At 40.4% G+C, this 15171-nt stretch overlaps 1 protein-coding gene across 2 annotated transcripts in view; it reads left to right on the top strand.

The window, feature by feature from the left end:
• Positions 1 to 2002: 2002 nt before the first annotated feature.
• Positions 2003 to 15171, top strand: part of fbln1 (fibulin 1) — a 34309-nt gene continuing 21140 nt past the window's right edge. For both annotated transcript variants that reach the window (XM_079346218.1, XM_079346219.1), the window contains exons 1-8: positions 2003 to 2220; positions 8604 to 8712; positions 10914 to 11043; positions 12780 to 12939; positions 14162 to 14224; positions 14301 to 14387; positions 14493 to 14630; positions 14705 to 14842. In XM_079346218.1, coding sequence (XP_079202344.1) covers positions 2166 to 2220; positions 8604 to 8712; positions 10914 to 11043; positions 12780 to 12939; positions 14162 to 14224; positions 14301 to 14387; positions 14493 to 14630; positions 14705 to 14842 — 880 coding nt within the window. In that variant the 5' untranslated portion in view covers positions 2003 to 2165. The remainder of the gene's footprint in view (positions 2221 to 8603; positions 8713 to 10913; positions 11044 to 12779; positions 12940 to 14161; positions 14225 to 14300; positions 14388 to 14492; positions 14631 to 14704; positions 14843 to 15171) is intronic.

Raw genomic sequence — 15171 nt, 5'->3', positions numbered from 1 at the left:
GTATGGTCTCTGTTGTTGTGATAACTGTTAGACTACAAGTGGGGGAAGCCTCCTTAACCTATAGATATCTGCAGGAAATGCTGCTACAGCAACAATCTACAGTTACAGATCCTACTGTACTGTTAACATGTGTTTCCAAAATAATGCAATGTTGTCATTCTTTTTTACACTACATATTACGGTATGCGGTTGTGCTGTCTCTCCATTTCATTACAATACCAACTTGCTGAAACCTGCTCAAAATAGGTCATCTATTATATCAGAAACGATGTCTGTTTTTGTTATCATGAAAGTGAAATCTTTATTTTGACCTGGCAGTGTCACTGTAAAAGGATTAAAAACAACCTTTCGTGATTTACCATGCAACTGCAGAGCATGGACAAAAAATCAGACATATTTATTGTTATGGATCACCGTCCCAAGCAAATACTTCCCTCCCCTAGAGTGTGTTGTTTTTTAAGTTGCTTTTATGAGAATAAATTTAATCTTGGACAACTAGTATTGAGAAAGGCAGTTGTATCATCTGCATGAGGAAGACAAATAAACTGAAATTCAAACTTAAATCCCTTATCCCACTAACCTAATCCGGCGCTTTAATAGTGATGATACAGGATATTGTTAATGGAGTCTGGAAGATAAAAAACAAACATTTGTAAATGTAAATTATCCATTTAAATGGGCTAAAACATTGGAAACACTGGTGTGCTCTGTTAAAATGTGGTCTTTTAAGAAGACTGTAAACAGAGTGTAATTACTAACAGAAAGTGCAGACTGTGGTGGACTGAGGAGCTCCGGGATTGAGAAAGCACTCGTCACACAGTCCACTAAAACAGACCAGTCACCCATTTATAACTGCCTACTTGTGGGCTTCCCTGTATGCCTGTGGTGTCCTGATATCAAGACTTTGGTGATGTTTCTAGACCGGCTAGACTGGTGGTGGAGACATATGGCTCTGATTAGACGATCATTTAACCTCTCTCTGTCACCATGCCCGGAGTCAGCAGACTGATTGAATTTGCAGAGGGCTTTAGTTGGTACAAAATGTTTATAATGCAGTCTCGCAATTATTTCTGCACTTCTTGCCAATTCTGGTAGACTCCTGTGTGTGTCTGTGGCTTGTTTATACCCAGCTCCCTCTCAAAGTTCATGATCACTTTGGCTGATGGTCTGCCCACATCTGTGGTGCTGTTACAAAAGCTGTAATTCGTTAACTTTGAGGAAAAATGCCTCATTTTCTTTGGAACAGCTGTGAACTTCAGTAACCTAAGATGAATAAAGGCACAGTTTATAGGGACCTTTAATACTAGATGCAACATCAGTGGAGGATATTATGGAGGATGCAACAGCACACAGTGTTGTCCCTAAGTTGGCATTAAATTATCAGTAAGATGTTTCTTTGTAAATAATTAAATCCCTTTATTTCCTGTAACAAAGAAATCCAAATGTTTCAAAAGTTTCAGTGTAGCCACAACAGATTTTTAAAATACCTCAAAACTGGCTCCAGATGTTGAATAATCAGCAGTCATTAGTCACAGGCAGAAAAAGTGTACTCTGGCATTGATGAGGAGACAATTTCCATGTGTGCATGCATAACTCCCAGCACAGTAGCCTGAAGACACTTTCAAGTCCTCATGCTGCCAGGTTATAAATATTAAGGCAGCCCACATCTCCCCAGGTAGTATTTCAGGTCCTCTGTGGCACGTGTAACCTGTAACACTTCCTTGAATCAATCAATTATATTGAAAATTTGACAAAGAATTGGACTTCTGTGTCAGAATACTCTTTATATTATAACCCCCAGGGTGCAAACTTTTATGGGTTTTTTTTATTATTATTTATTTTAATGTGCAGAAACTAGCTCACGATTAACGGCTTGAATGTGGAGTTCAAAATAAATACAACATCTGATTTGATGAGCATGAAGTGGTCGGTGTCTGTGGCCCCAGCCCGCCCCTCACTGTGCCGTGATTAAACGCTCATTCCTCCAGTCACGCTGCAACTCCATCACATCCACCTCTCTGCCTCGGACTCCGGCTTTGTGTTTTAAAGGAGCTCTGCTGCTTGTTCACACATCCTGCAGGCATACTTACACAGAGCATAGAGACGCTCAAAAACCCCTAACACATTTCTTTAACCCGCTTTAATTTGAAGTGTCATTTCTTTCAATGGGTCCGTGTGTGGTGCTGCTGTGCTCTCTGTTCGGAGTTCTCCTTGGCCAAGGTAAGTTACCTTTCTGAATGTTTACTGTTTATACCGCGGGTTGTCTTCTAATTAGCTTGTTAAACAAACTGCAGGCTGGCATTGTGGTGTTTTTAGGGTTGTGTGTAAGTGTTTTCTATTGCAAGAAAACGTTTTTTTATCGTCAAGACAGGGACAATAAGAATCAAACTGGCAAAGAGTAAGACCCAGGGAGGTGATGAGTCTGCCACAGGACTAGTTGGGGCATGTGATGAAAGCACAGTTTTCAAAGTTGGATGCTTCAAAGTGTTTCAGGTCTGCCTAGAAATGAAAAAGGGCTAGAAATTCCTCTTTGTGTTGCTAAGCACATGTTGAAAAAACTTAACAGATTTTTGTTTAAGAAAAATGCCAATGTGGGGGGGTTATTTTCTCAATCATGTTTTTGTAGGTCAGAAAGTAAGTGTTCTACAAAATCATCTGTCAGTCATAAATAATGCTATTTGTACATTGCATTTTTACATTGCAAATCTGGAAATCAATAGTCCTGTGGGGTTTTTTGTTTGTTACTCAATAATCATTCATTCTGGAAAGTCATTAATTAAATGTGGTTCATACTTCAGCCGAGTGATAAAAGAAGGAAAAACATACCATTAAACATGTTAAAAGGCAGTTCCACATGAAGAGTTCACACATCCCATAGTGTCTTACTTTCTTCAAGTCAAAGGCCAAGTGTCCTGGTATGCTGTGATGCTGTGGCAGAACGATCAGCGTCCCGCCAGGACGAGACAGAAGTGTGATTTATACGAAAGCGTCCACAGCAAGGTCATGCAGCTAGCGTATGAGCCATATCCAAACCCTCATGGTCCCTGGACACACATGGGACAGTTTTCACAGTCAGCGGGACTACTTTTTCTTAAGCTGCCTTCGTGATGGGATTGTGTCACAGGTCAGATATCAGTGCAACCAGTTACATGACCTTAATTCCCACAAGTACCTCTGTGTATCATGTACAGACACACAGACAGATAGATAAGTGGCCGAAATACCAACATTGGAATTGGTATCAATCATCAATATATTAAATGGGATGAACCCCCAGGAGTACCTCTTGGTGTGATGATTACACTTATGGAAGAGTTGTTTAAAAACTCATACTGGTCTCTGTGTCCAATACTGCTATAAACGCAGTATCTCCATTCAGTGATAATGTGAGTCCAACCAATCAACCTAATAAAAATCAACTTTCCAGGTAAACTTTCATGTGAAAAAGACAAAAACACATTATGTTGCAAGCAGATGGTGTCATAATTCAAAGCTAGAAAATGAATAGATATAGATATAAATAGTTGACATTTCTATTGCCCAAATGAGAAGAACTCCCAGAAGTACCTCTTAGTGAGATGATTACACGGGTGGAAGAGTTGTTCAGTTGGTCTTGGTATCTGTGATTTCAGATAAATAGTTTGAAAGATAAGTGTGTCCATACAGAAAAGAGTTGCTCCACTATTGGTACCAGTATCAGTATCACAGCAAGTAAATTGTCAGTAACTACTGTTTGTCCACCAATCTATACATTTGTATTGTGTCATACATTGGTATTGCAATATTCACACTCGATCTACATCTGCATATCAAATACATGGACTGACATAAAGACAGAGAAAAACATCTACTCCTCATGTAATCAGATCTTTATTTTCGAACTATCTTATTTAAAAGCCTGAAGAGCAGGGAGCCTGTGAAAGAGACACACTGTTTTTGTGATGTCTGGCTAAGACCAACTCTGTCTGGGCGGAGCTCCACAACTGGGATCATTAAGCCTTGTTTACATGAGGCGTCTAGACTCAGGCAAGCCATGTGCTGCTCTGCCAAGACTAGAATGGCCCTCACAACTAGCACCGCCATCCAAGATTGAAATCAGCTCTCTCCTCACAGACAATGCATCACAGAGACTGGGAACCAGGCAGGCTCTATGTCGACAGGGACACGACTGCGCCTGCTTTACTTCTTTTGACAAACCAGCGCCACACAGTTTGAAGGCGCTTCTGGTCCTTCACTTTATGTTTTGAGTGCAGCAGGCGGTTGTGGCGTCTGGGATTCCTGGTGGGTTAGAGCTAGTTATCAGCTGTCCAGAGCTACATTCATGAGAAAGCGAAGGGACAGAGAAGTGGGAGAATTACAGTATGGAACCAACTTTTCTTGTCGTTTAATATCAACATGCTGCATCAACAGGAAGAAAGTTTTGTATACTTTAATCTAGAATGGTGACGAATTCCCTCTCTGTATTTTCACACATGAAAAAGGTGTCTGCAGAGTTGTTTATTGACGCTATATTCTATAATATACCGTAAATTCCGTACTATTGAGCGCACCTGGATATAAGCCGCACCGGCTAAAAATAAGTAAATAAATGTATTTGTACATATATAAGCCGCACTTGATTATAAGCCGCAGGTGTCCACGCTATAACAAGAGCTATTTACACAGACGTAGGCTACCGGTAACATCCGCAAATACTGTAGCGTCCGTACGGACGTTAAAGGACGACGAGAGCGTTCAAATAATAACTTTTAATAACCCGATCACTGTCGGCCGTGACCACGCCGTTTACAGCAGAGAGCAACACATAACTTGCCGTAACAATCCAACTCTCTCCCCCAGCGTTCTCTCATACAGCCACTCAACACGTTCTCGCTGGTGCATTCACTGACTCTCCACATAATCGGAATTATGAACACATTATCAACTACTGACTTTACAACATGAACCGTTACAATACGAAGCCTAGCCGACGGTGTCTGTAACACGGCTGATGAAAAAGATGACCGTAATATATTTCACAAGAAAAAGTCCATCCATTCACTGCCTCAGAATGACTTCATTACTCACTTCCTCAGTCTCTGTTGTCGCTGTCAGTGTCATCTTAACGTGCAGCAGCTCTGTTAGCTTCTTTGACAGCCAGGTCGATCGCCTTTAACTTGGAGAAATACATATGATGCAGTTTTCGTGTGTTTTCCATCATGAGGGTGCGTGCATGAAGCGCAAAATGACTGATATTAAGATCCGACGTGACGAAGTCAAATGTTTTTGCGGCAGAAGCTCATTGTCCCCCATAAAAAATCCATGCATTAGCCGCACCGGAGTAGAAGCCGCAGTGCTCGAAGTGTGGGAAAAAAGTAGCGGCTTATAGTCCGGAATTTACGGTAAGCTGAAATGTTGTTTAAGGTATTAGCACTGCAATGATCCAAAACCAGTTAACCAAAAAATGAAACTTTTTAATACGTCTTCAAAATGTAAGCCTACACCTAAGGCCTAGCTGAGACTATTATTGCATTAAAACACAAACTGAAGCAGTCTTTTAATCAGCAGATAATAAAATGAGCTCGGATAGAGAAGTAAAGCAAAGCTAGCAAAAAGTCAACAAACAGTGTCTTCCAGTCCCATTTTAAGGCTTAATGATAGTTTAAATGTATATTCAAGATACTGATCAGGACTTAAGATATGGCTAGTATGAGCATAACTTGTTTGTTTTACTTATGATTAGAATTATACCTTTCTGCTGTTGCTTAAAAGTAGTAGATTATATTTCCCTTTTATTTTTAAGCCGATGATCATTACTCCATGCAGGTATTGCAATCAGCATCAGGTTTTGGACCATCTCTAGCTATTATGCTAATAGACGATGGGACTTTCTTAGCACACAGGTATGAGTTGATTAAAAAATAGATATAATCTGTGAAACAGACAGAGGTCCTTCACATTGAAGGACAGGGAGAGGCTTTCAAAGAACCCACGTGGTAGGCCCATATTAAAAGCTTTTACAATGCCATCTCATTTCATCCAGCTCCTACAAGGTTTATTGGCCAGAGGATTCTGGGAAATGCCAGACTTCCACAAGTCAGTAGTGAGTCAGCTAATAGCCTATTTAATACTCAGCACATATCTAGTCCTTACTGCCAGGTTGATACACATGCTGTAGTTGCAATGGCCATAAAGTTTGAATTCAGACTTTTTTTTGTACCATCTACAGTTCTGGTTAGCTTTCTTTAGAAAACAATGGTCATTTTTATAAACTTTGTATTCCTCATATGCCTCATTTTGAATGGCAGGCTTGAGTTTCAAGTAAAAACAAAACTCAGAGAAATTGAAAGTTTGGCTGCACTGCTGCTTCCATAGTGTTGTTACAAAGTTCATCAGTGCAGTATGTGACGTGATGACTATTCCTGCTTGTGCTTCATCTTTGATTTAATGGGTGTTATAAAATTCCTCCTGTTCCTTGGGGAGAAAGCAGCAAATCAATGAAACTGAGGTCTGCTCTTCCAGACACTTGTCCTCCCTACCAAATCTACATTTTATCTGAAGTTGCTAAATCTTGCCAGACTGTTCACAGCAGACACTCTGTCTCAAACAGCTGGATTAGTTTACTGCATTTCACAATCACTTTTTCTCTATTAATTCTGAGAGTTGAGTGAATAACCAGCAACAACTGGTATTCTGTTACTATGAATCAACGACACAATGTCATGTTGAGTTTGTTCCTCTTTTTTCTCTCCAGGGACTTATTGTTATTAACAAGTTGATGCACCGATTCTGCATTAAGCTGTGGGCTAAATACATTTCCAAAGGAATCAATCTGCCAAAACAACTTGATGTTTGGCTGAACAAACACAAACCACAGACGGATGAATGTACTTGATGTGATTGCAACGTTTGATTGTTTACAGAGTCAAGACATTCCACACGCTGTAATCCACACAAATAAACGAGAAAACCACAGAGCTGGTCGAGCTCCAGATAGAGAGCCTCTCTTTTCTGCCACAACATATCTATAATTGATTGTCTTTGGCAAAAATAATGCCTTAAGGCATTTAAAATTTTCAAGACAGATTTTTGATTTAAAATAAAATAGATTTTAAAGAGCAGCTTTTTGAGAAGGAAAAGGCACACCCTTTCTTGATTTGGCTTAGAATTTGATTTTGGTCACAAGTCACTTTCCTAGTGAAGAGTATGTTCATCAGCAAGTTACATTTTTCTTTGTTTTTGGACAACAAATAATGTTTGCATAAAGTGGGTAAAAGAAGTGGCAGCACTGTACTATACCATTAGTTTTTTTAAAAAAAAACAGGCCTTCATCTTTGGAATGCAAGCACGATACATATTGCTATACGTCTTTATAATATTCAATTTTGAGACAGGAAATGGGAGGGGAGAGTGGGAGATGACATGCCGCAAAGGGCCGAGGTTGGATTCGATCCCACAATTACTGTGATGGGGACTATAGAGTCAGTACATGGGGCTTACGTCATAACTGTTTGCCTATCTGGCGCACCACATCTCTATCATTTTTGACAGGGCACAGTTAATCATATCCACACCCTCAAGACTAATTCAACAAACCCAATGTTGTGAAAATAAATCTTGAGTAACAAATTGGTGAACAAGATCCAGACGTGAGTTCTGACCAAACAATCCAGTCCACTGAAAGTTTCTAAAAGGAAAAGGAAAAAAAAATGTTTATCCATTCATTTACGGATCCATACATGAAGGGGCTCCAATTATCCAATACAAAAAAAGTACATTCAAATTAGTCTTGTGACATGTTGCGCACAGCAATATACACAGCTGAAGAGTCCTAAGCCTACCACAAGCTATCACTCCACCTGGTGTTCAGTATTAAAATTACATAAACATATATGATCATTGCTACACGATAGATAGATAGATAGATAGATAGATAGATAGATAGATAGATAGATAGATAGATAGATAGATAGATAGATAGATAGATAGATAGATAGATAGATAGATAGATAGATAGATAGATAGATACTTTATTGATCCCGAGGGAAATTCATGTCATCTCATTTGAGGTATAGTTAAAGGCAAAGACCAAAGAAAGTCATTTTGGAGACATAAATATTGTTGTGCCTACAATCTTATTTGGAAAATGTTTACCTATTTAAATCCAATTGACTCACCGAGCCTGATTTTCTTTTACAACAAGTGGAGTCGCCCCCTACTGGTCTTCAGATAAATGCAGGTTTAAGGCACAGAAGTAATCGCATCTTTTTTCTTTTCTTTTTTTTTAAATCAAGTGACTTGTTCAGCTTCTTACTGCGTGTACTGTTTATGTTAATTACACAATTCTTAAAACCAAGCCATGTTAAATGTTTCTTGTCATGTCTGTTTTAATGAGTACGAAGCCAATCTTAAGTTGAGCGTGTGAGTCATCTTTTGTGAATGCATGAAGATTTTTAAAACTTCGATCATCTGGGGTCTACAGGTCCCAGTCTGTAAGAGGTGTTCCCTTTACTGATGCTAATTAGAAACTGACTGATAACAAACAGTTCTTCCTTCATTTCAAGGATAAATTGGTTGTGTCTTCTTTTCATTTGATCACACATCTCTGCTTTTAATGCCCACAGGAGCAGAGCAGATCTCGATGGAGGACTGCTGTAAAGATGGCCAGAAGCGTGGAAATGATAACCAGGACTGCACGTCACTCCCTCTTATCTCGGGGTCAACCACATGCATGTAAGCACATGTTATCTACCATGCTGCCCTCATTGATTGAACGTCTTAACATCATTAGATTTGTCTGGAGCTTGTTCAGATTTACAAGTCATTACCTGCTGAAGCATTTGTCATAATCATGCATTGCACCGCTCTTTCTGTATTGTCCCTAAGGAATTTGGCTTGTACCATGTTAGGGGATAACATCTACCAGATTACTTTACCTTACTCCCATAAATCTCCAGGCACATTATTCACTCCGTATGAGAGCGGGAAGCGCTAATCGTGATGGGATAATTACAGGTCTCCTGGTAACCCTAGAAGGTGTGCAGCCACAGGTTCAGGACTCCTAAGTCAGGGTGATCTGCTGCTTTGAACACTGATAGCAAACACATTTACCGTAGGAACCTAGGGTGATCCCAAATTTGTCCTAATTATAGTGTTAAATGAGGAATAGTGAGGGAAATGGCAGCGGTTTTGGAGGGAGCAGACTGGAAGAGAGGTGTGTGTGGGGGGGGGGGGTTTCAGAGAAGGGGTTTCAAAACCCCAGGAAATACCTCAGAGGTGAAATGCGACATAGAGGGACGAAGGAGAGAGGCAATAACAGGAAATCTGAACGATTACTCCAGACACCAAAGGGGAAAAGTATAAGAGAAAAATAGTAGGTAGAGGAGAAAAACAAGAGCTTGACTTTGCCCTTAAAAGGTTCTGCAGAGGAGGTGTGCACCCTGACGTGAATTTGAGATCCCCAGTAGTTTATGTGGAAAGAAGTTTCTGGTAAGAGTTGATAAAGAGGCTTGTTGGAAATGAGGGAGAGGAGGCAGAGAGGTAATATTACAGTGACACAGATCAAGACCAGACAGAAACAGTCATCCTCTCTTAACTGGGCGGACTGCATAACATCCAGAGCAAGACGACACAAAGGAATCTGAGTAAATAGAAACATTGAGCAACTGATACTTTGGTAACAATGAGCACATGTACTCGGGTGTGCTTGGTACAAAAACTCCTTTGCACGTGTTTATACGCAGGGTCGTGTCTACGGGGATGACTTGGGGTGACATGCCCCCCACACCCACCCCCAGAATATGATTGGCCAACCTGTTTGCCAAGGCCAAATATACTTTGAGATTTGCTTTGTCAAAGTTTGTTAAAATAATCAGTTTGCAAATGTTATACCAATCCAATAGTGGCTTTCTTAGCATTTTAGAGTGGCACCATTTCTTTTATTAGAACGTTTAATATTTCCCACAAATATTTCGTGTGACGGAAGAGGAATAGGTCTGCAAATATTGCTCGCAAACTCTTTGCAAACGTACATTTATAAGCACTGGCACATTACTAAGTACTGCTCGTTTTCAAGCAATTTTTAAGTACTTCAGTTTGAAATGAAATGGCTTGGGACACACATCTTCTTTTATGTGCTGAACGAATAAAGCTTATAAAGTGTATATGCTGCCACTCTGTGTGCTTGTGCGCGTGTATGTGTACACAAACTTGAGGCCACCCAGTACCACAGTATGGCCACCCCAGTCGCATATAAACGGTGTGTCTGGACACACCATTTATATGAATAATTGTATTGATTTTTGTATTTGTACATTTTATGATCAACATTTGCATATAAGTCACATTTTAAGGTTGGCTGCAATATGGTTTTTTTTATGATTTTACTTTGATTTCTGAGGGTAACCTGAGACCATTGTTCTTCAGTGACATCATTAACCCCAAGCAACCTGTATGTATTGGCAACTGTTGGCCACGCAGCTGTTCTAACAGGACACAGCATGCTTATTTTAAAGGAGCGGTTTGTTATAGTGGTTATCATTATACAAGCTATGTTTTGAAAAGGTCAACATGAAGAAGGAGTTGCGGAGGTGGACATACTGGGACTGGAAAAGTTGTTTAACTCTGGTCCAAAACAGCCGAGCAGAGGCCTCCGGGAGTGCTGCACAACCCAGTTTAACCCAAGTGATGTCAGTGCTGCAAATCACAATAAACCTCCACTACCCTCCTCTGAATTCACACAAGACCGACTCTACCCACTCATCAAGACGTTTTTAGTGTGACAACCCTGAAATCCCTGTCAGGCGTGCCTCGGGCTAATTTTAATGGGCTACTCTGTAAGGCAGAGCTGAATTGCACTGCAGAGGTTTTGGATGGAGCTGAGAATAAATGTGTTTTGTGCTTCTTCTTTTTTTTTGCTTTTTTCATGCTGACAGGATTGTGCAGGAGCAGTGCTGTGTTGCAGTGCTGGAGGATAACATGTGCAACACTGGCATCAACATGGCCAAAGACAAAGGAGTCTGCGATGCTTTGTTCACCAACACCTGCGAGACAAAGACTACAAAGGTGTGTCAAAAAGCCCAAAATAAATCAATACGTGCTTCAAAACAACACTTAACTCAATCTGTGTACAATATATCACTCTACTGGACAGCCAGTTTGGAGGGCTAATGATTAATGAAAGCTATAGTGTGTAGATTTGTGTATGTGTCTGTCGTGAGCAGGATGAGGCATGTCACTCTGGGGAGGAATGGAACTTGTTGCTGTCAGTACATTATAAATTCAGCTCTGACTCTGGGCTCTTCTGCAGGCGCACGTCCAAGCACTTTTCAGCCCATCTATGTTTTTTATTTAATTTCCCTCAGAGTGCCCCTTTATTTTCACAACACATTTCATACCAACACATCACAGAGATGAACGTTTGGCAGGGTATAGACGTTCTGGGATGCATGTTAGCACACTCTCTGGAAAGGATGAGATAATTGTCTGTGGGACGGCTTGTCTTTACTTGATCCACTTTAAAGTGCAGGTGCCAGCTCACGCTTAAAGGTGTTACCTGATATAAGACGAAAGATATGTTTGAGAAGAAGAAGATTTTATCCACTCTTCACAGTGGGCAATAGCTGGCCTTACACCGTCCAGAGGTTAAGAAAAACACTGCACCAAAGCAGCTATCAGTTTTACGAACACACTATTTGTCTTTCATGACAAAAATCTTAGCGTTAAGATGTCAAATTTAGCTTTATGCAAGTTAATGTTTTAGACTGTCTTGGCTATATGTGTATATAAGTGTGTGTCCCTGTTCCCTTTCTTAGAAATATTGTAGCATAAACTGCTGTAATACAATCAAAATTAGCGGCGCATGTTAACCATGTGACAACCTACGGAAGTGCAAAATCCTGCAATACGTCGAGTGTTCACTTTCTGCAGAAGCGCAGGCAGTCGCATACTCGCCCATTCAAAAATGGTTTAGGTGTTGAAAACAGTTCAGGAGAGCAAAGGAGGACTACAGATTTGGAGGATAAGTAAAGGCAAAATGTGACCTGGCCTGATTCAGGGAGCCCTGCTGACATGGTATTTTAAGCAGATTAAAACCACACTCACACTTTTTTTTTTTTACATGCAAAGCCTTCAAATATATACAGCCTCTCTTGTGTAAGCTGCCATGGAAAGAATGTCTTTCCAGATGTTGCCCACAACACGTTAAGTTTTCTAGGATAGTGTCAAGGTGACCACTGTTTGACATTTGACAGACCTATGGCATGCATCCAGTCGCTATTTATAACATAAACCAGATATATCAAACGTGGCTTCATTTCAGGTATATTACTTTATTGCACAAACTTAAACACAAACACACCCTTCACACAGACTCTTTACAACTCCCCTCCCCCCCTTGGACTGACATTACCAGGCTGCCATAATGATTGATAGAGTTTGCTTCTGCAAAGGGGGATGATGTCATCTTGTCACCGTCTGTCAGCCCGTCTTCTTACTGATATGCAACTTATCTTCTGTCACTCAGTCTTGCAGGATCCTGTCAGTCCACTAGACTTCTCAATCAAACTCCTTTCTACCTGTCTGGTTGATTGAGAGCTTGGATTTCTGTCTGAAGTACACCAGCCCCATTTTTCACTGTAAATCTCTGCAGCGTTTTTACAAAGCAGCATCATCCTACAATCTTCTTTTTTACAGTACTTCCTCCTATTCAACACTTCTCCATATGTGTGACGTAATGCAGTGATGTTTTCCTTCTGCAGGTTAAGTTCACATTATGCACATTCTTCTATTGTCTTCTGCAGATGTGCTGTGACTGTTGTCTTCTGGGCAAGGCCACCCTGGAGCAGGGCCTCCCCTGTGACCACAGCCTGTCCGTTAGCTACCAGTGTGGTCTGGTATCCAGGGCTTGCTGCGAGTATGGAACCCAAGATAACCAGACCACGCCCACAGGACAAACTGAATGTGGGTGGGAAAAAAACAACAATGGCATAGGCTAAACATTACTTTCTTGAAGTTAGTTTTGCATTTTAGGAGGCATCTTTTTTAAGAATCTCAAAAATAGACATCTGGCCTAATGCGTTGGAAGTCTTTCAATCTTAGTGGAGAAAGAGACGAGGGAAGACCAATTTAGTGTTGCTATCAAAACTCTGCTAGATGTTGATGATCATTGTTTTTTTGTCATTGCTTCAAGGAAAATAAGTTAGTTAAAACATTTTGCAATATATTGAAATGATCAGGGGCTTCTTAGGGATGTCTTTTTCTGTAATATAGAGACATTAAGTGCAGACAAAAAATCTCTGTTGTTGTCAAACACTGGCTAACACTGCCCTGTGTTGTATACATATATATTCATAGTTTATTACTCATTGCTCTGAATGATCATGTGGTGCAAATTTAGAAACATCTTCGAAGGTGTCAGGGAAGCTTTTTACTGTAAAACTAAATCTTCAGGTATCAAGATCTCAACTTTGGGACAACACTGCCCCCTGTTGGAAGTATATGGTCACTGCTTGTTGGTCCTTGCTTCAATTGTTTTAAAAAAAAAGGTTCAGTCATCAACATTTTTAAAGGGATCAGTGCTACTTTGTGATGTAAAATAAAGGCAGGAAGTATTGAAATGTGCAACTGATTTTGGGACACTACCCCCTGATGGATGCATTTAGTCTATGCGTTTTTGGTAATTGCTTTCAGGTATTGAAATAGGTTAATTGATAACAGGTGTTCGGGCTCCCTCTTAGTGTCAAATAAAAGTAACCTATTTATTTATTGTGGATATTAAAGTGCCTTTGTTCCTGTCAAATATGAGCCAACACTGCCCCCCTCTGAATGAACATGGTCATTGCGGTCAGTCATTTCTTATAACTAAAACATGGTGTTACTCGTAAGCAACATATTCACAGGTCTTAGGGCTTCCTCTTAATGTGAAATAGAGGCATTAGAAGTAGAGTTGATAGTTTGGATGATATTGTTAAATGTAGATCACTACTGCCCCCTGTTGGATATCTACAATCATTGCATTTTTTTCATTGCATTGAATACTCGAAGGAGGTTTTAAATAACCACTGTACATATTGGATGGTCTTTAGGCTGCGTCTTTATAATAAAAAATGAAAGTTTAAGTTTTAAAGTCGAGCCATTTAATGTACAAATTTGAGCTGTGTTCTTTTCTCTTTTTTTCATGCAGTACCAAATCAGGATGAAACCAAAGAAAATGGAGATAATTCAGTACTAACTGATCAGTGCAATGGTATGAAGTGAATTTATAATAGTTTTGTTTTCCATGTCCAGTGTCAGTATTCATCATGTTTTTATATTCCTTTCAGGGAAGTGTGCTCATCACTGTGTGGGCAATCACACCTGTGTCTGCTTCAAAGGCTACAAACTCAAACCAGATGGAAAGAGCTGTGACGGTATGCAATCCTCTTACCAGTTCCCACTTTTGAATTTGAAGTTGTTTTGCTCTGCAAGCTTTCAGTTTGTATGAAAAAAGATTCTCTGCTTTCAAACACATACAGATATCAACGAGTGTTTGCTTGGGGCCAGTAATTGTCGAGGAGGAGAGCGCTGCATCAACACAGAGGGCTCATTCCGCTGTCAGAGAGAGGTCAGCTGTGGGACCGGCTATGAACTCACTGACAACAACAACTGCAAAGGTCTGTCAACCTGCGCCTGGTTTCTTGTAGCCTCTGGAGCACATGTTCAATTTTCCCCTTTTTTTTCTACATAGATATTGATGAGTGTGAGACAAACATCCATAACTGTGGACCAGAGTTTGAGTGCCAAAACACCCAGGGGTCGTTCAGATGTCTCCCTAAGGTGAAGTGTGGTGGTGGATTTATCCAGGACGCTCTCGGCAGCTGCATTGGTAATCGATCTTTACATACTCTATCAATCCTTGAGAGAAATCTTAGTTTTCTCTCGGTTATTGAAAGACACACACATAGACTCGCAATACAAACATGCACAAACAGTGGAGAGCTGTCAGTGTGGGGCTGCTACACACTGCTAGACAGGGCTTGGGGGTTAGGTGCCTTGCTCGAGGGCGCCTCTGCAGTATTGAAAACTTCCATATTTTTTGGTCCATAACAGGACTCGAACTGGCGACCCTCTAGTTCCAAACTGAAGTCCATATAGACTAAGCTACGGCTGCCCCCAAGCATATTACAACAGCCCTTCACAATAAAAGATTTTATT

This window comes from Symphodus melops (genome assembly GCF_947650265.1).
Source record: "Symphodus melops genome assembly, chromosome: 6".
Lineage (NCBI taxonomy): Eukaryota > Metazoa > Chordata > Actinopteri > Labriformes > Labridae > Symphodus > Symphodus melops.
The sequence above is the reverse complement of the archived record's forward strand: the minus strand, read 5'-3'. Positions and strand labels throughout refer to the sequence as shown.